The sequence below is a fragment of the Suricata suricatta genome, chromosome 10, assembly GCF_006229205.1.
Source record: "Suricata suricatta isolate VVHF042 chromosome 10, meerkat_22Aug2017_6uvM2_HiC, whole genome shotgun sequence".
Lineage (NCBI taxonomy): Eukaryota > Metazoa > Chordata > Mammalia > Carnivora > Herpestidae > Suricata > Suricata suricatta.
Window position 1 is genome coordinate 17,402,923 of NC_043709.1, and position 25,769 is coordinate 17,428,691.

Sequence of the window (25,769 nt, forward strand, 5' to 3'; positions counted from 1 at the left end):
TGAGCAGGGGAGGGTCAGAGAGAGAGGAAGACACACAATCTGAAGACAGGCTCCAGGCTCTGAGCTAGCTGTCAGCACAGAGCCTGATGCGGGGCTCGAACCCACGAACCGTGAGATTATGACCTGAGCTGAAGCCAGATGCTCAACCGACTGAGCCACCCAGGTGCCCCTTCACTATAGTTTTAAACATAATTTCTACCTATGCCTCAGGTATAGAGTTCCCAGTCTGCATGTCAGCTTGCCTTCCCTATAATGGAGGTGGGAACCCCAGATGTGAAGCCCTGGGTTCAGGGACTGTGCTCCCGGCCTTCCCCTCGCCCCAGCCTCACATACTTCAATTTCTAATTCAGCCGAAGCACATCAGAGAGCTGAACAAACCAAACCCGATTTTGGGAGTGGAGCGACAGAAAATGACTCTGTTGTGTTGGAAATCAGGACCTCCCTACACAGATCCCACAATGGCTGGCTTGCTGCCCAAATAAAACAAAACACCAAATGACAAAACAAAACAGAAAAACAACAACCACCCACCCACACACCCACACACACACACACACACACACACACACACCCAAAAAAAACAAATAAGCATGCAAACAAACCCGTTCAAAAAAGAACCCTCCTCAGGCAGCAAATCCCCTGGGTCTTTACCTGGAGTAGGTTGCTAAATTTGGTGTAGCCGTGATTTATTGCCACTGTTGTAAGATTTTGCTGCAAAGGTAATAAGAACAGGAATGACCTTTCTTCATACGGTTCACAAAGCGCGTTAATCAAAGCCCAACTGAGTAAAGTCAGGGGAAGACGCACGATAGGTGCTGCGGGTCTGCTCCCCCGGCCCCGCTCCGGCTCCGACATGCCCGCGCCTTTCTGCAGCGCAGCGGACGGGAGGCTGTGCGTGACATTTTCCCAGGCTGCCTCGCAGCTCCAGGCCCCTGTGTCACATAGGATCCACCGAACAGGAGAGTTTTTACAAGGATTATTGGTGAAGGGAAACAACATCAGGTGGAAGGGACCGCTAGCGGGAGATTCTGACCAGCACATGTGGGGGCACCAGGTGTTCGGACTTGGATGTCGTAGGGGGTGAGGCTGCAGACAGGGCTGGACAGCCTCCCAGTAAAGTCAAGTGTTCGCTCTGAGTGACATCTCTCTGTCATCTATCAATCTATCACCTATCTATCATGTATCATCTATCTATCTATCTATCTATCTATCTATCTATCTATCTATCAATCAGCTATTACATATCTATCATCTGTCTCTATCTATTATCTATCTATTATCTATCATCTATCTATCATCTATCTCTATCAATCTATCACCTATCATCTGTCTGTCTGTCTATCTCTCTATCATCTATCTATCTACCTATCATCTATCACCTATCTATCAATCATCTATCTATCTATCTATCTATCTATCTATCTATCTATCTATCTATCATCTCTCTCATCCATCTATATAATTTCTCCATCTCCCAAATCAATGTAAAACCACCTGCCCTTGTGGAAACTAGAGAAAAACTTATAAAATCCACTTATCTCTTTAAATTAGGCTTTTCTCTGTTTGCTTCTTATGAGAATAATATTCCCTAGACTTTTAATAGCAGCATGAGCCCAAAGCAGCACAATTAAGATGCCTCAACATCAGAATTGTGAAAGCGCAGTCTGAGGACCATGAACCACTCTGTGCTGAGAGTGTGATAATGGGCTCACCCACCAGGATCCTTCCGGAGGCGTCTTTGGGGGTGACCAGCAAGTTCTGGGGCGACAGCAACTTGTCTATGATGTGGATGATGCCATTGGTATTGATGAGATCACTGGATATGATCTTAGCCTTATTATTTATATACACAGTGTCCTGAAATGCACCAAAAAAAAAAAAAAAAAAAAAAAAGAAATGAGCACAAAGAGAAATGGCAAACTCTCTTCTCCCAGAATGCTTTACCAACATGCTAAGTCATCCTGACCATGAACATTTAAACAGGGCTGTGGGCAAACTCTGAAGATCTGAGTTCCTGGGGCACGTCTGTTTATTATGATTGTAAGAAGAAAACTGAGACGAGACTGTAAGTTTCACCCAGAGCAGTTAACGGCCAAGAATCAACCACGGTGCTCATTTCACCGTGATTCTCAAACATGAAATAACAAGCATATCACGCGTGTCCCCTGCACCACCTTCTGCCTCCACCACAGCTTCTGCCCTGTGCAGTGGCTTCTACAGCCACCACTTATTCCTCCGTTGTTGAGCAAGGGACCAGCGTGGCTAAGTGGCTTCGGTCAAACGTCTTCACCCCTTTCCCGCTTCTGGCCAAAAGCAGTTCTGATGACCGCTTGAACTCTAATATTTAGTTGCTGTGTGACCCTGGACAAATCACTTATCTCCTCTGAGCTTAGTTTCCGAATTCATAAATTGGGGGAAAGAATCATATCAACATCATGGGATTCTTTTGAGGATTAATCAAGTTAGTACACATCAAATACTTAGAATACTACGTGGCATATACCAATCACTCAACGTGTATTGGCTGTTGCTGTTATTACTATCATTTCTGGTATTATTCTAGAGAAGAGGAGAGAGAGGGCCTAAGAAAGACGGTCATCTTCCCGAGGTGGCCTCTCTTACCTGAGAGACGGAGATGGTGATTGGCTCCCCTTGGAGAGAGGTAGCGTTTGGGGTCAGTTTCAGGTTTTCTAGAAGCAGCTGGTGGCAGGCGACCATGTGGTAACGAAGAACTTGGGGCATGAGGCCCTGTCTGTCCCAGTCTTTAATCTGTGACAGAAGATGGGAAGTTCTAGCCTTTGCCGGCCCCTCCTCCAGGCCGTCCCCCGGGCCCTCTCCCCCCACCCAGACTGGGAAGGAGGCACTCAGGGGCGGCTTGTGCTCAGGTGTACAGGGTGCAGGCTGTTCAGGCACAAGGGAGAAAGTGGCCCTCGTTTTCTCCCTGCTTCCGATGTAGACTCTCAGAGTGAGTGGAGGGAGTCCCTCTGCTCCAGCATTTCACGACACCTGCGGCCAGGAGCCCGAGTCCTGGGAGATGCTACTCGAAGAAAGACTTTTCTTGTGAAAAATGCTGGGAAATGCTGCACTGCACCTGCGCCTCTCGGAGAGGTACCTGGGCCAGATTTCCCTCAGTGTGGAAAAGATCACAATGCTTTTACATCATAAATCGAAGCACAGATGATATTAACCATTAAGTCAGTGTAAAAAAAGCCCACAAGGTTCTTGCTGCTTCAACTGCATTGTGGTATCTCTTTTGATGCTTTTTAGAGAAAAAACATCAAATGTCGAAATCTTTCAAGAAATATTTTTGTGCCTCTGTTTTTGTGTGTAGAGAAGAATGTGTGGTTTGGAGTCATGTTTCAATTGTTGCTTCAACACTTGCTAGTCATATGGTCTTGGGAAATTTACTTCTGTCAATGTCCTGGATGCAAAACTGGGGACAACAGCACCCCACAACAGGGCTGTCATGAACACTAAACAAATCCATCTAGGTCAGATACTAGAAATAGTGTCTGGCATATTCCATAAATGTTTCTACAGTATTATGTGTTAATGGGTAATCCTGCATTAAGAGTCCCAGTGAATGTTAGAATAGTAAAGGCTCTGATAAGATCTGCAAGGGAAAAAAGGCTTATTTAAAAAGGCTTTACCCTGACTTTTTTTTTTTTTTGGTCTATGGAAGGTTTGGATCATTTAAGAATTGTTGATCTTTTCTAGCTTCCTACTTGATTCAGGAATGTTTTTCAGAGGCCCCCTGGCCATTGGTTACCTCAAATCCACTTAAATGCTTTCTTTTGATAGGGGGTCCCTAAGCTGAGAGGCAGCCCCTTCAATTGCTGATTAGCTCTAGAGAATCCTAAATCTCCTGCCCAGTAGTGTCTCCTGCACTGGTTCCAGGGTGACACCCAAAGACGGGGTACCGGTCCCAAACCTCTTCGGCTTGCTGAGAGCTTCATGCTTACCCGAGGCTCCTCATCAAAAGCTGCCGATAAAGGTGCAAAGACAGTGAAAGGGCCCGGACCACTCAGATCCCGCACAGAATGCTCCTGTGGGAAGGAAGGTGGGGCCACATGTCACGTACTTAACATATAGACAGTATCGAACAAGGAGCAGAGAGAGCCGATGGTGACAGAGGGGAGTGAAACTGAATTTGTAATCTCTGCCTTATTTAGTGTCAGATTCAAATTCATTCCTGTTCTTTGTCATCGAAATAATGTTTATTTTTATCTCGTTATAAAACAGAGTCTGTCAGGGCGCCTGGGTGGCTCAGTTGGTTGAGTATCCGACTCGTGATTTTGCCTCAGGTCATGATTCCAGGGTCGTGGGATGGAGCCCCCATTTGGGCTCTGTGCCGTGTGGGGTCTGCTTGAGATCCTCTCTCTCCCCCTGCCCCTCCCCCCACTCATGCTCACTCTCTCTCTTGAAAAAAAATGCTTACTGTGTTAAAGATTTGAAAATATAGCATAAAGAAGGAAGTCGAACCACCTAGAAGCAACCCCATTATTCTTAGGTATTTTTTTTCCCACAGTTTCTTCTACATACAAATATTTTACATAATTGGATAACTGATTATAAGATGATTGATTTAGCTGTTCTAATTGTCTTCTTGACAATGATCCTATGGTTACTTACATTTTCTTCTAGGTTTTATGCTTTTATTCATTTAGATATGTATTTTAAAAGTTGTTTATTTTTGAGAGAGCAGGGGAGGGGCAGAGAGCGAGGGAGAGAGAATCCCAAGCAGGCTCTGCACTGACAGTGGGGATTGAACCCAACGTGGGGCTTGAACCCATGGGCCGTGAGATCATGACCTGAGATGAAATCAAGAATTGGACACTTAAATGACTGAGCCAGCCAGGTGCCCCTTATTTGTTTATATTTTCATCTTTTATATTTCAAGATGTCTGGAACTTATTCTGACATACGATATGCATAAAGCTCAGTATTTTCACCCGGGGTTAACCAAGTGCCCCAGCAGTGCCTCTTTCCTCTGGTGTGTTGGCAGTTTTTACATGCGGTGCATTCTTTGGTGTAGAATGGGCCGGAAACCCACGTTCCCAGACTTTCTTCTCCCGTCTCTGACTCTAAAGGCTGCAGTTTCTCTGTATCTGGCTGGAGACCCAGCTCCTACGGTCACAGACAGACACACACGTTCTTACCAGCAGCTGGAAGAAGTACTGGGATGTTTTGGGGTTCCTGGGAAGCTCCTGGAAACAAAGACAGGGTAGGGCCCCTTCATGTCTGGGGTTATACGTAAGGTCAGTTCAAGGCTGTTGCAGGACGATTTCTGTAAGTTTGAGAGTCTTTACCACACTTTCCGCTGGAAATATGCTCCCATGAGTCTTCTTTTTCAAGCCCCATCTATAAGCTTCCCATTTATGTCCAGAGCGACCCTGGGGACATGGTGAGTCACCGCCTGATTTATTAAAGAAAGGTCTAGCCATTTCCAAAAGCAGCTAAGTTTTAGAAGCACTTTTAAAGAATCAGTTATGGGTTTATGGCAGATTTAATTTCTCCATTAAGAAGGGTATTTGATTAGCCAGAATGGTCTAGTCCCTCTTTAAACCCAGTAACAGAACGTTCGCTTTAGAAAGGGGTAGAAATCTACAAGTATCACTCTGCCTCGTCCGCTATGACTGGTACAGATGCTTATGGGTGTCCACACACCCATGTTCCAACAGAACCCACATCAAGGTAACGCCTTTGAGTTACTGTGTGCTCTATGCTTGTTACATGCATTGTATCTGCTGATAACCTGATGGGGCTGGCACCATCAGATTTGTTTTTTTTCTTACAAATTAGAAAGCTGATGCATAGGGACGTAATCTAATTGCCCAATGTCTCCTTGCTAATTGAGAGTTGAATTCAAACCCAGGTGCTTCTGACTCCAGAACTCATCGATGTGAGGATTCCCATGGGTAGATACAATCTCTTTCCATGGCCGATTTATATAAAGGCAGTCTTTCGCATTTTTATGGAGTTTTACAAGTTACGAAACTCTGGTGCAGTCCTTAGGTGCCTGGCTTCATAGCGCGGCGAGGGAAGCAGGGTTCACTTTATGGAAGCGTGCCCCTCGTTACCTGGTAGATGTTGCCCCTCGTTACCTGGTAGATGTTGCCACGGCAGGTTAACCCATCTCCGATGTAGTTCGGCTTGCAAGTGCACGTCCTTTCTCCTTGCCTGGTGTGGTTGCAGATGGCAAATTCACTACAGCCGCCATTTTTCTGGGAAAATTTCCAAGGGGTGGGGGCCGGGGGAAAGAATCAGCCCAGTTTGCTTGCCCGCTCTGCCAATATTCCCACAGCAAATCTGTACTGAAACGTATTTTTGTGCTCACTCTCTGACTGGTTTGCATTATCGCCCTCCTCCTGAACCTGCCTATCAACTTCCTATGGTTCTGGGGGCCATGTATTCACCCAGCCACATATCCCAAGATGGATTCAACCAAGCAGATCTCCAGCTGTAGACAGACAAGCCCAGAAGTGCCAAATGGAATCTTTCTCAGCACAAGGGTGTTGACTAGAAAGGCACCACCAATCTTGTCTGACAATTCTCAGCTTTTGGCTTAAATTCCGATCTCATAAAGGCCAGGTAAGTCATCAGCGAGGAGGTGGTTGGTATAAAACAGATAGAACACACTGTCCTTGTCTACAAAGAGCTAAAAAACTGTGGAAGACGGGCCAGAGACCTAAAAATAGAAGCAAAGCAAAGTACAGTTCAGAGCCGACACCCACAGGAATGCCAACAAGGAGTCTGCAGCCTAAGCGGTTTAGAGGGGAAAGGATGTGAGCTGAGGAAAAAGAGCCCCGATGGGGTGGAGCAAAGAAGGAGGTCGACAGACTTGAAGGTTGGCTGTAATGTCTTCCTTTCCTCGAATCCTTGTTCCCAAAGCCTTAGCGGAGCTTGATACTTGGGCCCGGGAGGGACTTACTGTCTGTCCCAGATTCCTGCCTGGAGTGGACACAGCTCAGTGAGCTCTTCACGAAAGCTGCCTTCATCCTCCTTGGTGGCGTCAACGTCTCGGTCAGTGGCCTCCACCGCACCTGGCTGCACCTTGCCTCTGCCGCCAGCGCCCTTGACTTTGTCTCCACAGTAAAGTGGACCCCCCTGAAGGCTCTGCTTCAAGCAGCCTGCTCTCTGACCACCTGCTTTCATCAGCTCCACTCACCTCCTCCAATGCTGCAGCTCCAGCTTTGACCCACAGGGGGCTCCCTTCCTTCAAGCTGCTTCTCTCTCACGGGCATGCCGGCCCACCTACTGGGTCCAGTCAGCCCGGGCTCCCAGCTGTGTCCTGGCACAGTGGCCTGGCAAACCCTGCCTCTGGGCCGGCCCTGACTCATGAGCACTGCGGGAGAAAGTCCCAGCCGGAGCCCCTCACTCCCAGCTGACGGGCTCACCTCACACCTCATGGAGACAACGGCCACCCCACCTTCCCGCCCTGACGTTCACCAACTGCCTGCACCTGATACCAACACTGCTTTGCTTATTTAACAAGCGAACTTACAACGGACGGAGTGACTAGTCGTTTACACACTCGGTGTACTTCTCTTTCCCCTCAGTGTAAACCCTTCAAGGGAAGAGACTTAGCCAGTGGTGTCTGCCCTCACGGGAGTAAGAATTTATTTAGAACGATCAGACACATTTTCAAGCCCGCTCACAGTAAGGGCCCCGTGAAGCAGGTGCCCCTGAGTGACTCAGTGACTGACTGGATGACTAACGAACGGATTGCCTAGTTATCTACCTGACTGACCAACTACCTGCCTACCTACCGCTGCCCCTGCTCCTACCTGAGGCTCACCTGTGGGTCCCGGGTCGCTGTCACCTCAGCCACTCCTGTCCCCTCCTCCTGTAACAACTCACCCACCTTCCCTCCCTCAGTCTCCGTTTCCTTCTCCCTGTTGGACCGTACTCATCAGCATAAAAGCATGCATTAGTATTACTCATCTTGCAAGAAAATGAACTTCTGTTCTTGAAAGAATCCAGTGGGTGGTGGCAGTCATGGGTGCAGTGGCCATGACTTAATGACTCTTGTACCCGACTGTCAGGTGCGCGTGGGCTCACAGCATTAGTTGCCAAGACAAGGTGGCCATTAAAAAAAAACCAGGTGGAAGCGGCCCTTGAGGAACTGTGTGCCGATACAGCTCATGGGTCTGGTTGGTACAGTCCCACCCCTGGCACCCTGCTTTCTGCAGTCATTGCATGTGGGGACATGTTCTCCCGAGGCACCTGCCAGACCGACACAAGGGGACAGTAGGGACGCAGCTCGGAGAGGAAGGGCTGTAACTGGGGACATCTGTGCTGTTCTCATGCCCCCCCCCCCCTGCTGGAGGCTCCCAGGTGGGCGGTGATGTGAATACGGGAAGTCAGGTGCTCGGACGGTGCTTCCTCTGTGGCTGACCGCCTCGTGGGAGGAATGAGCACCCCCAGAGTGGCTGAGGGTGCAGCCTCTGAGTAAGACAGACATGGGTTCACGTTCTGGCTGTGCCGTTTGCTCGCTCTGTACCCAAAAGGTTTGCTCTCATCCTAAGCCCTCCTATCTGTGAATGTGACCTTGTTTAGAGAAAGTCTTTGCAGATGTAATTGAGGACCTTGAGATGAGAACCTCCTGGATAGGCAGCTGGGCCTTAAGTCCACGGGAGTTGTTAGGAGAAGAGGAGAAGACACCAACACAGAGGTGGAGACAGAGGCACAGAACCGAGTTTTTCCAGCTACAACTGGAACATGAGCGCAGAATACGCCCCAGGGCTCAGAGGCGGACTCTGAAGGCAGTCTCCCCGATGCACCACCCCCTGGAAGGCAGGTAGGAGGCGCCCCAGGGCGCCGGCCTGGAGCCCTACTCACGGTTAAGCAGGCGTTGATGAGTGTGCAGACCTTCCCGTCCCCAGTGTACTTGGGCAAACAGTTACAGACCGCCTGTCCAGGAGGGGAGGGAAGCGGGTTATTTCACAGAGAGATTCTGCTGGCTCGCACGCTCCAGCTCTATGTTGGCCACCGTGGTGTTCCAAGGGTCTGTCTTTGGTACTGGCAAGATCTGTCCTACGATGGTAACCGGCATCCTGCATTTAGCACACTTGGCATGCTTCACTCTAGCACAGGGGTCTCCTGCAGAGCCTCACTGTGCTGCCAAGAGATTTTATTTTTCAACACATTCTTACCTTATTTGGTCCCTTGCCTTCTTGGCATTTGTCTCCTTTGTCACTTTGGTTGGTAAAGGCTCAGGTGCGGGGACACTAAGCTATGGGCCACCCCCATTTCACACGGAGATCTGCGGCTCCACCTGGGCTCAGCCCCAAGGCAGTGTGCTGGGAGATGCTGGTGGAGGGCTGTGGCCTCACCCAGGTGGCGCATGTGAAAACAATCAGCTGGACCCACTGTTTGGCCAAGGATGTCGGTGGGGACTTCAAGTCGAGGGAGGGGACACTGACTGCAGGAAGCTGGGGACTGCTTAATTCAGCCTCATTTTCCCAGCGCTCTGCTCCGGAATGTGGCACAGGAGCAGGGAGGCTGAAACCCAGCTAGTTACTGACTTGTGCACCAGAAGAAAGGGGACTTGTTCCTAGTGTGTCGACCAGAGGGGCGGCTTTTCTTTCCCAATCCACCCAAGCCACAGAGGACAGGTGGCTCTGGTCTGACGTCTACTTGTTAGAGCCTGGGCTCATTCACAGGTCAGCCAGGGCCAAAAGGCAGAATCTGCCTCTTCCTTCTTTATGGGCTCTGACCTCGGCCCAAACCGTCACCAACATCCCCATCGGCTGCCCCTCCTGGGCTAAGGTCCTGTCCCAGAGATGAGCCCTGTGTCCCTCTCACTGACGTCTAGGTCTGGAGAAGGATCTGTAGATGCCCTGAGCACCAAAATGCTTCTAGGTTTTCCTTACTTCATGTGTGGTTTGAAATAAGAGCTCTGCTGAACCCCAAAATGTGTCTAAGGTAGCCCAATACTGCTTGTTCTGGTTTTCCCCAAGACTGTATGTGTAAACACACACACACATACACACACAATTCTTTAAAAATAAGGGTGTTTTTCCCCCTTATTTTTGGGTGTTTTAGGCACCTGCTTGTTCTGATCATTGGGGAATGAGGCTAAGCAAAGTTCATAAAACATTCACTGGGAACTTCACATGATCATCCAGTTTCTGATGTAAGTAATTTCTGGACTATTATGCTTGTTTGTACTGTAAAGTTTGCTGTTAGGGATAAGGTGATTAGCAGATGGCCTAAAAACACTATTTTTTAAATTTAATTTTGAGAGAGACAGAGACAGACAGACAGAGCATGAGCAGGGGAGGGGCAGAGAGAGGGGGAGACACAGAATCTGAAACAGGGTCCAGGCTCTGAGCTGTCAGCACAGAGCCCAACGCAGGGCTCGAACCCACAGACCACGAGATCATGACCTGGGCTGAAGTCAGTTGCTCAACCAACTAAGCCACCTAGGCGTCCCAACACTATCTTTTTTTTTTGACAAATTATTTTCAGTTTACTTATTTATTTCAAGAGAGAGAAAGAGCACAAGACAGGAAGGAACAGAGAAGAGAGAGGGAGAGAGAGAATCCCAAGCAGCCTCCGTGCTGCCAATGCAGAGCCTGACGTGGGGCTCGAACTCATGAAATCACAAGATCATGACCTGAGCTAAAACCAAGAGTTGGACGCTTCACCAGTGGAGCCACCCAGGCGCCTCTACAGATGCTATCTTATGCTGTGGCACATGCATTTCAGGGCTTCAAGCCAAAGACAACGTGTGTGTTTCTAGGCAGCAGGAAGCTGAAAGGAGAGCACTGTTGGGAACTTTCTAGGTGCTTCTGGAACCACATGGTGTTTGCAGATGTCTACCTCTCCCCACTCAGGAGGCCCCTTCTCCCAAGAGCCCTGTGTCCCCCTCACGCCCACCATTTCTTCCCCAAAGAATGGCCTCTTTGGGGACTTTTCAGAATTTCCCCCTAAAATATTGGTTTCATGCTGCTGGTGCCCACAGGCCTGTTCTCAGCCCCTTCCCTCAGGCCTGGGTCTGAAGACCCAGAATCTGCCCCTAGGAAAACTTAGGGCCCTGGGTGGGGGCGGGGCGGAGCTCACCTGGTTGGGTCCCGTCTGCGTGCACTCTGCGTTCTTGTGACAGCCACCATTGTTCTCCAAACATGGGTTGATCTCTTCAAAACAAAAAGCCAGAACCAGGCATGAGAATCAAGCCTCATTTCCCAATAAAGACATCTTGAGGGACCAGGCAGGATGGCTAACTGGACCAGGGGAGCAGGGGTCAAAGTGTGATTCGGTTTTCTGACAACTCTCGGCAGAAGCAAGCCAGCAGGGAAGGCACCAGGTATGGCGTCTCCAAATCTGCTCCTCTGGACTGGGGGCCCGACGGCCGCGGCCTAGGGTGTGGGCTGGCTTCTGTGCCATGAGGGAACGGATGTGAGCATCTACAGCCAAGGACTTGAAGTAATAGGGTCTTGGATCCAATCCAACATGTTAGCAAGGGAGAAAGTTAAGAATTAAAAAACGCGCTCATAACTCCCATAATATAAATGGTTCAGGGAAGAATCCTCAATAGCGTGTAAATGTAGGAGGACACTTTGATGATGCACAGGGTATGTGCTTGGTGATAAAGTACCTCCCTATTGGTGGCTTCATAGGATCACTGGGGAAAAAGTAACAGATAACACCTTGACTGAGTGGTCAAAATGAATGCCACACATGAGAGGCAGTTGGAAATCACAAGCCTCCAGTGATTAAGCCTGAGAAGGATGTAAAATCACTCCTTTGATATCAAGTCCAGAACACACAATCTCAATGTGATCATGAAAACGCATCAGACAAACTCCAACGGAGGACATGCTTTGAAAAACAGTTGGGTGGTGGCCTATATTCTTCCAAAATGTCAATGTCATGAATGACAAAGCAAGACTGGGGAACCAGCCCCGATGCGAGGAGACTAAAGAGACGTAACAGCTAAATATGATGCCGGTCCCTAAACTACTTCCTGTGCTTGAGGGTAAAAAGCCAGAACAGGACATTATTGGGTCAGGAGACAAAATTAGAATACAAATGGTAATTAGACAAAAATATTACATCAATGGTAAATTTGAGGCATCTGGGTGGCTCCGTCTGTTAAATGTCCAACTCCTGATTTCAGCTCAGGTCATGATCTCATGGTTGTGAGATCGAGCCCTGCATCAGGATCAAGCCTTCTTGGGATTCTCTCTCCCCCCGCCCCCTGCTTGTGAGGGCACATACTTTCTCTCTCTCAAAATAAATAAACATTTAAATAATAGTAGATTGACTGGAGTTGGTAACTGCCGTGGTTATGTAAGAATTTATCTTTATTCTCAAATATACCCAAGTATTAAGGATAACGTGAATATGATATAGTCTACACTTGAATAGTTTAGGAAGAAGAGGTACAAATACAAAGAGAACGCATGATACAGCAAGTGAAGCAAGACGTTAGCAGCAGTGAATCAGGTAAAGAGCAAGCGGGTCTTCTTGTCTTCTTTTGTTCTATTCTTGCACAACTTCGGTGTGAATGTATTTTTCTACAACAAAACTGTTAAAAGTCAGACAGTATATGAAGGCACACCTTTACAGTAGAACAGTGTGTAGCCATTAAGACGATGATTTGGAGGTACACTTATTTCAAGGGAGCGTTGTTCTTTTGTGTTGCTAAGCGTAGTAAATATTATGTATCATAAGACAGAACTTTGTTTAAAGAAGTAGGTATATATGTACCAAATGAAGTAATATGACTATAGGAAGAGTGGTTGTTTCTATAATCTCCCCATATATATGCATTTTCTAATTTTTCTATAGTGAGAAGGGCTACTGTAAAAAATTTTTAAAAAGGAACTAATAAATATTAAAAATTCAGTCACCACCCTAATGCTTAAGTGGAAGATGTGTTTCCCCTTTTTCCTTTCCCATGTGATCTTTGGACATCACACACATTGACGCCCCTGTGGTCACTCTTACACACCCTTATACCTTCCTGCGCAGATGATTCCAACAGGGGCACGTCCTCAGAATGGGATCACTTACCGGGGCTCTGGCTGTAAAGCCACTGCCACTGGACAGGTGCAGGATGGTACCTACCTAGACACACGATGCCATCGCCCGTGTAGCCTGCCTTGCACACACACACCCGGTTCCCTGGAGTGGTCCTTTTACAGTCGGCCTTGGCAGAGCAACCTCCATTGCTGGTCTCACAGGCATTGATGGCTGTAGAAGGGAGACACAACATAGAGCAGAGCAGGGGAGAGAAGGGGGGAAAACACATTGATGTATTTTCTACTTGAGAAATGGAAGCTACTTCAAAATGTCAGGCGCTGGATTAAGTATGAATAATAATTCAAAAGAATGCAGAGCATCGGATGTCTTCATTGGTGAATTCTACCAAACATTTAAAGAAGAATAAATACCGATTCTCGCAAACTCTCCCAAAAACTACAAGAGGGGAGAAAACTTCCTGATTCGTTTTATGGGACCTGATACCCAGACTAAACAGAGCCAACTCAAGAAAACTCTACAGACCAATGTCCTTATAGATATAAACACAAAGACTCTCAAGAAAACACTTGTCAATCAAATTCAGCAAAAAGAATAATACACCATACCCAAGTCGGATTTATGCAGGAATGCAACATGGCTTAACATTTAAAAATCAACTAATGTACTAGAGCCTATAGAATTAAAGACAAATCCACTTGTTCCTTCCTCAAAAGAAGGAACAAAAGCTTTTGATAAAATGTAACACCTTTAATAATAAAAGCTCAACAGGCAAGGATGTAAGGGAACTTCCTTAACCTGATAAAGGGCATCTATGTACGGAATAGAATTGCGAGTCCAGAAATAAAACCATACATCTAAGGTCAACTGATTTTCCACAAAGGGGCCAAGACATTTCAACGGGGGAGAGAATAGTCTTTTCAGTGAATGATACCAAGACAACTGGATATTGACACACAAAAGAGTTTGGACCTCAACCTCACAACATGTACACAAACTAATTCAAAGTGAGTCAAAGACCTAGATCCCGGTGGAGTCCCATGCTGTGACTTTGGACAAGCCACTTAGTTGATCTGAACCTTGGGGTGCACCTGGTGAGGACTGTTTACAGGTTCGGAGACTCCCGTCTGATAACGCATGTGGAAGTGTGATAGAAATGTTGGTTGCTTTCCTACTAACTCTGCTTTTGCTACTTTTCCTAAAACAGAGGGCAAGAAGAACATTCCAGTCATTGGCCCCTGTCAGCTGTTCTCACCGGCACACTGTGCACATCCTACTGCAGGAAACATCTGGGGCCAGGGTCAGGGTGCCCTCACGCTGGGAGAACCCCCGGGGTAAGACGGTCTAGAAGGTACGTTCACTGCCGCTACAATCTGGACCGAAGCCTGCCTGGACAAGGTGCTCAAGAGAAATATGACGCTAAGCGGTTCCATTTCTCTAGCACCAAATATGCGGTGGGCACCGTAAGACTAACAGATCACATGTGTAGGGTGCTCGGGGCCAGGGCTCCTCTAAGCGCCTCTCTGCTGTTGAGCCCAGTTCTCACCAAACAGTCCAGGGAGGGAGATTCTCGAATGGTCTACAACTTACAGATGGAAAAATGACGCAAAGAGCAGTGAAGCAACTTTCCCAACGTAACACAAGTTATCAGAACTTAGACTCACATCCAGGAGAGTCTGATGTGAGGGCTGTTTTAAACTCTGTCTCATTCTGCCATTGAACAGAGAGGTCATTTCATCCCCAAACTTCTGTGCAAGGGACGCAGTTTTATGCTCACTTTATAAGGCCGCTCAGGGGGCTCAGAGCCAGTAAGAGACCCATCCAAAGCCATGTGGGAAGTAGGAGGAAGAACCAAGACCTGGGTCCCTGTCTGTCCCACTCCAGAGTGCCTGCGCCTGGGTCACACGCTGGGTCAATCAAACCAGTGTTTTCAAAGTTCCCCAAGTGACTTCAACTGCGGTCAAGGCTGTGAACTGCTGTTTGGAGAAGAAAACAGGTACACGGGTCCCACGAATTGCTAACTCAACACAAGCCCTAACCACTACCAGTAGCTTTCTTGCCCGGGGGCACGGTCGGCTGCCCGGTGCATGGGTTCACCACCGGGGGTCGGCAGCGGCTGCCCGTGCACTCTGCAGGAACACAGATCTCTCAGGGGCGCATGCTAGCCTGTTTCCCCCAGCAATCCCTTCCTCACTTGCCTTTGCAGACTGTCCCATTGCCTTGGAATCCTGCTGCACATCTGCATGAGGCTGTGCCGTCTGGATTGAGGAGGCAGCTGCAATGAGAAACAGCAAGGGCTGTTCGTGGGGGGACAAATATAGAACATCCCCCCCCTGCATCCCGGTGTCCTACCTCCCACCCCCACGCGCACTCGGAGGTCTTGCCTCAGGCTCGGAAGGAGAGTGGATGCCCAGCACGGCCCTGCACAAGGAGCTGAAACTGTACAGAGGACACAGGTAGGCATCGGCCCGGGACGAGGAGGAGAGCTACCAATCCTTCGAGGGCCACTTATGTATGGAGGGGCTGTGTTTCCAACATTACTTCGCATAACCTACATGATATCCAATAGCCCTAGTCAGATGCTCTTAGTCCCATTTATAATGGAGAAACTGGGGTTTAGAAGTGTAAAGCAATTGATTCAAGGTCATACAGACCATGAAGATGACAGAGGCTGATTTGAATTCAGGTCTAAGTCCAGTTACTGGGCTAATAAATTAACCTATTACGCCGCTCTGGGAGTTCGGAGTATGAAGCTAAAGTATAAGCATGTAAGGCATGGCTGTGAATGGGGAGTAAGGCTTGACGGAGGTCAGGTGCACTGCACTCCCTTGGCCTCGATGAAAGAGTCCCTGTGGCGTGAAGTGGGGGCAACAGCTGGCATTTTTGCCGATGTGCCAGGGAACTCAGGCGGTGGCTCGTGTAAAAGGAGGGAAATGGCAAGTTGATGATGGCCTTTTCAGAAAGATTTTTCATTTCATACTTAAATTCATCATACATCTTCAGAAATGGTCTCAGGAAGCTATTATCCTGGAGACAGGGCCTGACGTGGACACAACTAGAAAAGAACCCCTTTGCATCACCCCCCAAGAAAGCTCAGCAGTACATACTTGGCGCTGGTGTGGCACATCCCGTTGCAGTTGTCTTTTGTGATCTCTGCAAAGAGAACCAATTGCTGGGTCAGTCTTTTCTTACTAAACCCAACTGAAGAGATTCCTTTGAGTACTTGGTGCCAAGAAAAGATTTAATTCCTCAGAAGTAATGACATGCATCATGGGAGCTATGTAAGGCAAGGAAGGGCCACAGCAGGTGTCAAGTCCTGGGAGGGGGTGCTATGGGGGGGATGTTTGTGTCCCTCCACCCCTCAAGTCCATATGTGAAACCCTAATCTTCAGGGTGAAAGTATTGGGGCTTGGGGCTTTGCAGATGGTTAGGTCAGAAGCGTGCTCACGAATAGGATTAGTGTCCTTATAAAAGAGACCCCACAAACACCCTTGCCTCTTGTGCCGTGTGAGGACATGAGACATCAGCAGGTGGCAACCCAGAAGAGCCTGATGCCACCTGGTCTCAGACTTACGGCCTCCAGAACTGTGAGACAGGCATTTCTGTGGCTTATAAGCCATCCCGTCTCTAGCATCTGTTATAGTAGCCTGCACTAAGACACCTGTGTTCTGGAAAGCTCTCTCTGGCAGCCATGTAGAGGACAGAGTGGAGGAAGCTGGGACAGGAGGCACAGGGACAGACCCCAAGTCTCCTGCAGAGGGGATGAACCACAGGAGGTGATGTGGACATTAGAATAACGCAAACGTGCAGGCCAAGTGGGTGGTTTCTAGATCGGCGGGGGGTGGGGGGACAGGGGGGAGGGGCTGGTCTTCCTTCCCAGGAGGGAAAGCAAGAAGAAGAGTGAGTCTGGAAGGCCGTCCCTGGGGCACATTAAGAAACATGACCGCCGTGTGGTGCGGTTGGCGGAGACGGGCCTGTTCAGACCCTGTTGTGGGAAAACAAATGCGTATAATCTCTGAAGGACAACTTGGCAAGAAGTAGCAAACCCTCCCCCCAAAAGTGCAACTTCTTTTTTATGTTCATTTTTGAGGGGGGGAGGGGCAGATCGAGAGGGGACTGAAAATCCCAAGTGGCTCCATGCTGATAATAGCGAGCTCCATGAGGGGCTCGAACTCGCCTGCTGTGAGGTCATGACCTGAGCTGAAGTCAGATGCTTAACCAACTGAGCCACCCAGGTGCCACCAAAGTGCCAACTTCTGACTCAGATACCCCATCTCTAGAAATATCAGTGAATGAATTAGACAAATGCAAAATGACGTATGTTCACTGCAGCGCTATGACAACTGAAAATCGGTTTTAGAAAGCTTGGGATAGTCATATCCTGAGATGTTACATGAAAATTAAAAAATGGTATTTATTTATATTTATCTACATGGAAAGCTATCCACTTTGTGCTGTGAAATGAAAAAGTAGGCTGTAGGGGTGCCTGGGTGGCTCAGATGGTTAAGCGTCTGACTCTTGATTTTGGCTCAGGTCGTGATCTCATGGTTTGTGGGATCGAGCCCCGTGTGGAGCCTGCTTGGGATTCCCTCTCTCTTCTCCCTCTGCTCCTCCCCAACTGGCGCACGCATGATCTCTCCTTTCTCTCTCTCTCAAAATTAAATAAAACTTAAAAAAAGGAGGCTGTAAACCTGTACGTGGAGCACAGTCACACACAGATGTTTACACACCTAGAAAAAGGGTGGAAAGCCAATGGCAGATATTGGCAGTAGTTCTTTCCTGCTGTGGGAATGTAATTCGGGTTTTCTTCTTTCTGCTTCTTTTTATTTTTACAAACTTTTTGCAACAAGCAGGATTCCTTAAGTTGCCAAAGGAAGTCACAGAGGTGTCATTTCTATTTTAGGAAGAAAGAAATATCCCTGCTAAGACGTGAGGCCAAGAGCAGATCATAAGGACTGAGCGGTTCGTTCTTACCACTGTCACATTTCACTCCTCGCCAGCCAACCTCACAGTCACAGGAGCCGTCGCCCGAGGGTCCCTGGTTGCATCTCCCGTGGACACAAGAACACGCTAGGCGGAAAAGCACCCACAAATTGTTAGACCTCTGACCTGTGCTCAGGAGCTCATTTACCATTTACTATAAAGTGTCACGTCCTATGAAAGGTATTTATTTCTCCAACCTGGTTCCAGAGAATCACTGTCTTTAACGGAGGACTGGATTCACAAGGAGGGCAGAGACAGGAGATAGAACTGAATCGGGTCATGACAGACCACGGTCATGGGACCGTGTAGCACTGTGGGTTGGTGGCCCAAGCAGGTTGAGTGTCCTCAGCTAAAGCTATCTGAGGATTCCGGGTTGTGTGAGACGGCCTGGGATAGGACCATGCGTGTTCCCTAAGGTTTGTCCACTAGGCTTACAGAGCCCCGGTGTGGCGCTGCCCTCTTGAACAATATGGAGATGCCAATTCCTTTGTTACGCAGCAGTGTCATGGGCGTCTGAGAACTGGTTGGAGGCTTTGGGTGCCCTCCCCTGAGAAAAGGTTTTAGCTTTGGGCCTTTGCTAGACCCCATGACCCCATGAAGGTCATTTATGGATCACAAGGTAGGAAGTCCCACACCAATGGAAGTAGAAAATGTTTCCAAACGACAGAAAGAATCAGCACTGTAACTCCAACTATCCAGCATATGTTCCAATTATAATGATTCAATTATGTATTGATTTGTCTGGCTGGGACAAGCCGCTGATAAAACAGGGATAGCCAGGTCCAATTTAGTGCAGGGGAGAGGAACTCCTCGCTTCCCTGTTTTGGATTAGGGGACTTCTACCCAATGTGTGTGTGTCTCTGCGCACAAGGAAGTCAGGGTCGGAGAATGCAAACAGATGATGGTTTTGTGAAAACAGCTTACAGCATATGGCTTGCTGAAGGTGAATTAATAGAGTAATCTTTACATAAAGGACAGCAGGATTGAAGAGCAAGGCTTTGGAGCCAAGCAAGGTATGCATTCAAATCTCCGGTCTGCCTCTCAGCAGGTGTGACCCTGGGGGAGGTCATTCAGCTCTCCTTAATATACTCATCTGCAAGATGGGTACAAGAACCCCCTAGTATGTAAGATTCCTGCGTGGACTAAATGAGATACGGTGCACAAGCGGGTATTTTAAAGTATCAAGCGACGTCCAAACCTGAGAGGGTAACCATGAGGATCGGTGCGCACAGGCAAATACGGAAACATGTGGTTGGTTGGGGAACTTCCACGAACAGATTGGGGGTGGTTTGGTAGGTCCAGTTAGGGGCTGAAAACGTTTGGAAACACTGTTCTATGTGTCTCACACAACACGGACGTTCTTAACAATCCGCATGATAACGGGGGGGACTCTGGTTCTCCTGCCTGGGCAGGTGGGTGAGGGAGTGCTCGAGGATCCAGACGGCTCTTTGGTCGCGGGGCCCGGGTGGGTTTCGCGCAGAGCCCCCCTGGGTGGGGAGGAGGGTGCGCACCTTGGTCGCAGTGGGGGCCATACTTGCCCTCGGTGCAGGTCTCGCAGGCCGTGCCCCCGAAGCCCTCTCCACACTGGCACGCGCCCGTGCCGTTCAGTCCGTCGAAGCAGATCCCGTTTCCAAAGCAGACGTTCTGGGCTCTCCCTGGGCAGGGCTGGCACTGGGGGCCAAAGAAGCCGGCACAGCATTCTCTGGTCTGCAATCGAGGGACAAGGCTGGGCTCGGCCGCACCTCCACCTCCGGGTTTTGCCCCGCGGAGGCCTGGTCCTGGGGAGGCCATGCACGCGCACGAGCTTTGGCTGCACGTGATAGGTGCGTGGAGCAGGAAGGGGGGGCGGGCAGGAGGGAGGGAAGGCGGAAAAGCCAGCTGGAGACAGGACGAAGACCAGCGGGCAAGGTGGGCAGCGGGCACAGAGGAAAGAGCAATGTGGGGGATGCTGGGGGCGCCGTCCGGGACCCCGGGGCCCTTTCCTGGGTGCGTTATTTCACGCTCCCTGCTTCTGAGGATGAGCCGTCTATGCAGGGGAAGCCTTTGGCATTTTATAAATGAATCTCTTGGAGTTAAGGGAAGCCCTCCTGGCTGTGTGCTTTTATTTTTATTTTTTGTATTTTTCTAAAAAATTTTAATCTAGTAATTTCAGGTGTACAGAAAGGTGATTGGACAATTGTGCATATTACTCAGGGCTCGTCATGGTAAGCGTCATCTTTAATCCCCATCACCTCTGCCTTCAATCTTGAGTTCTCCAAAACACAAATGGCCACGTTGCTCAGTGGTGGTCACAGTGAGCGCAGTCACCCTCTGTCACCATACAGCCTTACTACACTATTACTGACTACAGTTCTTATGCTGTACTTTTCATCTCTGCGTCTTATTTCATAACTGGGAGTTTGTACCTCAATCCCCTTCGCCTGTTTCACTCACCCCACCGCCAGCCCCCACCTCCCCCGTGGCAACAGTGTTCTTTGTGTTTTAAGGGTCTGTTTTTGGCTTGTGTCTTGATTCCTTTGTTTTATTTTTAGATTCCACCTACAGAATTGTTGAATCACTGTGTTGTACAGGTGAAAGGGATATAACACTGAATGTTAATTCTACTTTTAAAAATATGAATGAGCACGGCTGTGTTCCAATAAACCATTTCTGGATCCTTGAAAACCCAAACTAAACCAAAACCAAAACCAAAACCACAAATCCACAAAGTCTTCTGCAGCTTACGGGCCAGACCACCTTGCTTTCTGTAGGACAGGCAGAGGCTGTGCCTAGTCTTCTGGGAGAGAAGCAGGGCAGGGCCGTATAAAGAATTTTCCTGTAGATTCCAAAGCAACAGCACAGATGCACTGAGCTCCAGGGTCCTGTTTTCTAAACCAGCAGGTGCACCAGCTTCTCTTTCCTTGGGAAGTGGGCCGTCTCCTCCATCCCTTTGCCTGCAAGCCCACGCACGGGGCATTTCACCCTGTTGCCACAATGGGATGGTCCTTCTAGCTTCTCAGCCCTTCTGTTTCTTAACCATGCAGTTGGATATTGCAGCTTTTACCTGTTTCCTGACTTACAGGGCTGGCCTGAGTTTTACCGGTCCCATTGCTCCCTCGAATGACAATGACAATGGGAATGAGGAAGAGGAGAGGCAGAAGGAATGGCGGCATCTGCAAACTGTGACATGATTGCACTTCGCCATCTGCTGCAGGAGTTGGAAGGGCAATTCAATCCTTGTACTCACAATGATGGTCTTCACGCAGTTTGGCTGGCACCCAATGAACAGGGACCGCTTGCCCATGAAGTAGAAGCTGTAGATGCATCTCCTCGTCTCTTCACCCTGTGCGATAGAAACGATCATGCTGACGCTTTGGAGAAGGAAAAGTTCCAATCTCCAAGAGCAAGTAGGTGGGTGACATATTGCTGTTTTTCTGACTGAAATGTTCTGGAAAGGGAGGGGGTGCGTTTCTTGGAGCTGCTTTGTAAGAAAGGAGACACAAAAACACAATGTTGGCTGCCAGAAGTGAACAGGAGGCAAAATCCAAATTATGATGCCTTAAGGTGGTACTCTGTAAGAAGAACTTCTGTCTAGAAACTAACTCAAGTTAGGAAAAGCTGTAAACTAGATAAAAGTGTCCTGTGATGCACCAGATTGAAACTCCAGTGAGAGAATCACCATTGTTATCACTATAAGTTCGTCCCTTTTTCCTTCCTTCCTTCCTTCCTTCCTTCCTTCCTTCCTTCCTCCCTCCCTCCCTCCCTCCCTCCCTCCCTCCCTTCCTTCCTTCCTTCCTTCCTTCCTTCCTTCCTTCCTTCCTTCCTTCCTTTTCTTTCTTTAAAGAGAGAGAATTCCAAGCAAGCTCCATGCCCATTGTGGAAGGGCTCGATCTCACGACCCTGAGATCATGAGCTGAGCTGAAACCAAGAGTTGGATGCTTCACCGAGCCACCCTGGTGCTCCATCTTTAAAAGTGTTTATTCTCATGCTATGGAAGGTGCATAAGCATCTATTTTTTTTTTATTTTATGCTTAGTTTTGAGAGAGAGAGAGAGAGAAACAAAGGATGAACAGGGGAGGGGCAGAGAGAGAGGGAGACAGACTCTGAAGCAGGCCCCAGGCTCTCAGCTGTCAGCACAGAGCCTGATGCAGGGCTCGAACCACGAACCGTGAGATCATGACCTTAGCCCAAGTTGGATGCTTAACCGACTGAGCCACTCAGGCACCCTTCATCTATTTTATTTTTTTTTTTTTGGTAACGACTGGAACATTATCAAGACTGGCTCTTATAATAAATAGCTACAAGAAACAGATTAGTAATTAATTCGAAGACATGTTTACTTCTCTCGAATTTGCCATCTGTTTTTTAGAAAAAGTTGTAACTTCAACTAAAAGGAAACCAGGCAAGTGAAACTGATCCAGACTGGATGTTGTTTGGATTCAGAGTCTGCCTTCTCGGATAAGCTTTCTTGCTCATATCCTCTCAATGGCCTCTGGGATGTGCAAGATGTAGAAAGTGAAAATCCCTTCCTGCATTGTGCATCGAGTGATGTGAAGCCTGGCTTCTACTTATGTACTAATTAAATTTTGCTTCAGTCCCCCAAAAATGGACTCAAGACTTTAGAAAGATGCATATAAGAGGGTAAAATTAGGTGAATATAATATAAAAAGGTAACATTAAATTAAAGCCTGGTACAAGGATGAGGGTGAGAAAATGAGGCATGCTTGTGGTTCATTTCCTAATTTGGACCTCCTAGGGTCTGGAAACTACCTGACCAAAGATGACCAAATACTTACTAGTGGTTTAGTTCCAACCGGGCAGGTCAGCTGCTGGGAACACTTCCCACATCTTCCCTTGGTAAAACACAGAGGCAAAGTGAACATTTCATGGTTATTGCTTTTAGTGCAAAATATTTCCCAGACCTTGGAGCTGAAGGTTTAGGATACAGAATTGAAACTCAGCAAGGTATTAGAGAAGCTCATGGGGTCAGCCTCTTCCCAGTTCATTTACTTGAGGCCTTGAATGTCTCAGCCTTGCTTTCCTCTGCTCTCCTGATGCTCATTATCCTCTTTTCTCATTTACATCCCGGTTCCTTTAACAACAGCCCCCCTCCCTCCTGAAACACCCAACATTTAGTGACTTGGTCGAGATCCCCAGACTGAGAGCATGTGTCACACACGAGGCCCAGCCTGGGAGCACCTGGGAGCTGAGGGGTCCGGGAGCAGCTAACAGACACTATTATAAAACAAGGAGCCCAAGGTAAGAATGACAGAAAATTTTAAATGTGACCCGTTCCTAGAACAGGAAGAGGTCAGTGTGACTAGCTCTTAACTTGGCTTGCACGCAACAGGATAGTATTGTTATTCATGGTTCTGGCTCTGGGGCCAGACTGCCTGGATTTTAACTCTTTGTCTGCCACTTGCTAGCTCTGTGAAGCTGCGGCATTGCTTAACCTCTCTGTGGCTCGATTTCCTCATCTGTAAAATCGGGATAGTAATAGTACCTATTCTGTAGGGTGTTGTGAGCATGATACATGTAACATGTGTATGAACCTGTATAAAACCATATAAAATATGTGCGGTGCCTGGCACGTAAAAGTGCCCCCAAAATGCCAGTAGCTATTACTATTTCAGAAAGATCCTACACCATCGCAAGGACTGAAGTGAAAAGTCTCTGTTACTGCATCTTACGTTACACTGAAATCATCCATCGCTATATTTTCTCTCCTAGTAGACCAGGTTTGGCCAACATCTGCCCTGGGTGCACCGTAGCCTCCTCTCCGATCCTGTGCAAGGCATCGCATGTTTCCCCTTTGACCAAGACCATGGCTTCAGAATTCTGCTCAGTACAACCCCCCAGGCAGATTCCCAGGTACTCAAGGTACAATTTATCGCACTAGATTGTGAGTCTGTTGAGGGTAGGGATCATGTCTTATTTGCCTTTGTAGATCCCAGCTGATTCTGCTGTTTTGTACATCAGAGATGCTTGCTCAGCGTTTTTCAGTGGAATTGAGATGCCCTGATAGATGAACCTTAAGCTTAAAAAATTTATAAAAAACTAAGCCAATTGCATCATTGGCCTTGGATATAACTTACTCGTACAATAGTAGTGTCGTTATTGTCACATCTGTTCTTCTGAATTTCCAGAACTTTCCCCAAACCGTGGATCACTCCCTTGTCAGTGGCTGCGTTGGTGTAGTTTATGGGAGCCTCATTTACGTAGAGCTGTAAACAAGGGGGGGTAAACGTGAGTTTGATTGTAGTGATTTCAAGGGAAAGAGGGAAGGTAGGGACCGGAGGCTACCCAGATCACACCAGCCTTGGTGGTGTCCCTCACTCACCCAGAGGTGGCACACTGTGCTGGAAAGGGCTCTCCTCAGGGAGGAGGGTCTAAGTAACAGTGTCGCATCCAGCACCGTCTAGTTGTGTGACCTGGGCCAATGACTTCCTCTCTGAATCTCAGTTTCCTCTTTTGTAAAAGGAAAAGGCTGTTCCAGATCATCTCTAACGTGTCTCCCCACCCCTTACGTTAGTGGGTTTATGACGATTTGAGGAATTCTGAATCATGATTGTCACGGGAGTCCCACTGGCAAAGCAGCACCATGGGCGTGCTCAGCTGTGCTGCAGACGGGTGGCCCTGGAGCCGGGAAGACCTTCTGAAGCCAGCACGTGGAGAATGAGACCTGATGGCCTTGCGGCGCATCTCTGTGGCTAATTCGCAAGCAACCCTCAGAAAGGCCAACTGACAGGTGTTTAAGAAAAAAAATAACTGGCATTTTTTGTGTTTTTTTGTCTGTGAAAAGTATTCCATTAGATAGTATCACTTCCCAGTGTGTGGTGAATGCTCAGAGGGTCTTCATTATACGCTAACTCCAGCTCAACTTTGAGCTGTAACTTGTTTTACTTTGATTTTTTTCGGAGAAGATACCTTAATGATTGAGAAATCTATTCATTCATTCATTGCTATAACTAATAAAACTGGAAACAAATGTTCTTTAAAAAATTGGTGTGTGTGTGTGTGTGTGTGTGTGTGTGTGTGTGTGTAGGTGTAAGTTGGGAGAAGGGAGAATCTTTACTGTACTAAAAAAATGTTAAATTTCTATCCAATAATGGTTTTATAATGATTAATGATACCCCCAGACTCCCCATAGCAGCAATATTAAAATGATTCTTCTAAGTGCTGAGATTTGAACTCCCGTGGAATGTTGAGGGCCCTTATGATTCACTTGGAGTCAGGTGAATTTCCACTGGGTGTTGAGGTAAATCACAGCTGAGCTCCACAAAGGTGTTCTAGCATCTGCACTTACTGAACAATGTAAAACATATCAAAATGGAAGAACTTCTGTTGCTGTAATACTGTTGATTTGGCATGAAACAAGTCTGAATCATCTTCATGGGGAGATGTACTCAGGGAATTACGGGCTGCAATAAAATGTTTATTTGAGCACAAGTTTACTCAGAGTGCTTTTTCCTACAATTCATTGTCCTAAGAGAAAGTAAATGAGTTATCAATAAAAGCAAAAGTTTGTAAGAGAACTATTTGTTTATTGTAAGATTGCTCTAGATCAAAGAATTTTCAAGCAAATGGATAATGAATATGACAGAGTTGAAACTGACTCAACTAAATGCAATAAAAACTTAGAACTGGACCCACAAGTATATGGCTAATTAATCTTTGACAAGGCAGGAAAGAGGGTCCAATGGAAAAAAGATAGCCTCTTCAACAGGCGGTGTTGGGAGAGCTGGACAGCAACATGTAGAAAAATGAAATTAGACCATTTCCTGACACCATTCACAAAAATAAACTCAAAATGGATA

The 25,769-nt window shown here is 47.7% G+C and overlaps 1 protein-coding gene across 1 annotated transcript in view; it reads right to left on the bottom strand.

The window, feature by feature from the left end:
* STAB2 (stabilin 2) overlaps positions 1–25,769 on the bottom strand; it is a 150,163-nt gene that overhangs the window by 32,624 nt on the left and 91,770 nt on the right. The window contains exons 35-50 of the mRNA XM_029955429.1: positions 24,048–24,176; positions 22,749–22,805; positions 21,200–21,295; positions 19,485–19,680; positions 17,965–18,060; positions 16,098–16,143; positions 15,189–15,265; positions 13,078–13,203; positions 11,068–11,141; positions 8,842–8,913; positions 6,105–6,224; positions 5,160–5,207; positions 3,963–4,046; positions 2,623–2,769; positions 1,717–1,857; positions 652–711 (exon numbers count right to left, since the gene is read on the bottom strand). Coding sequence (XP_029811289.1) covers positions 652–711; positions 1,717–1,857; positions 2,623–2,769; positions 3,963–4,046; positions 5,160–5,207; positions 6,105–6,224; positions 8,842–8,913; positions 11,068–11,141; positions 13,078–13,203; positions 15,189–15,265; positions 16,098–16,143; positions 17,965–18,060; positions 19,485–19,680; positions 21,200–21,295; positions 22,749–22,805; positions 24,048–24,176 — 1,569 coding nt within the window. The remainder of the gene's footprint in view (positions 1–651; positions 712–1,716; positions 1,858–2,622; positions 2,770–3,962; positions 4,047–5,159; positions 5,208–6,104; positions 6,225–8,841; positions 8,914–11,067; positions 11,142–13,077; positions 13,204–15,188; positions 15,266–16,097; positions 16,144–17,964; positions 18,061–19,484; positions 19,681–21,199; positions 21,296–22,748; positions 22,806–24,047; positions 24,177–25,769) is intronic.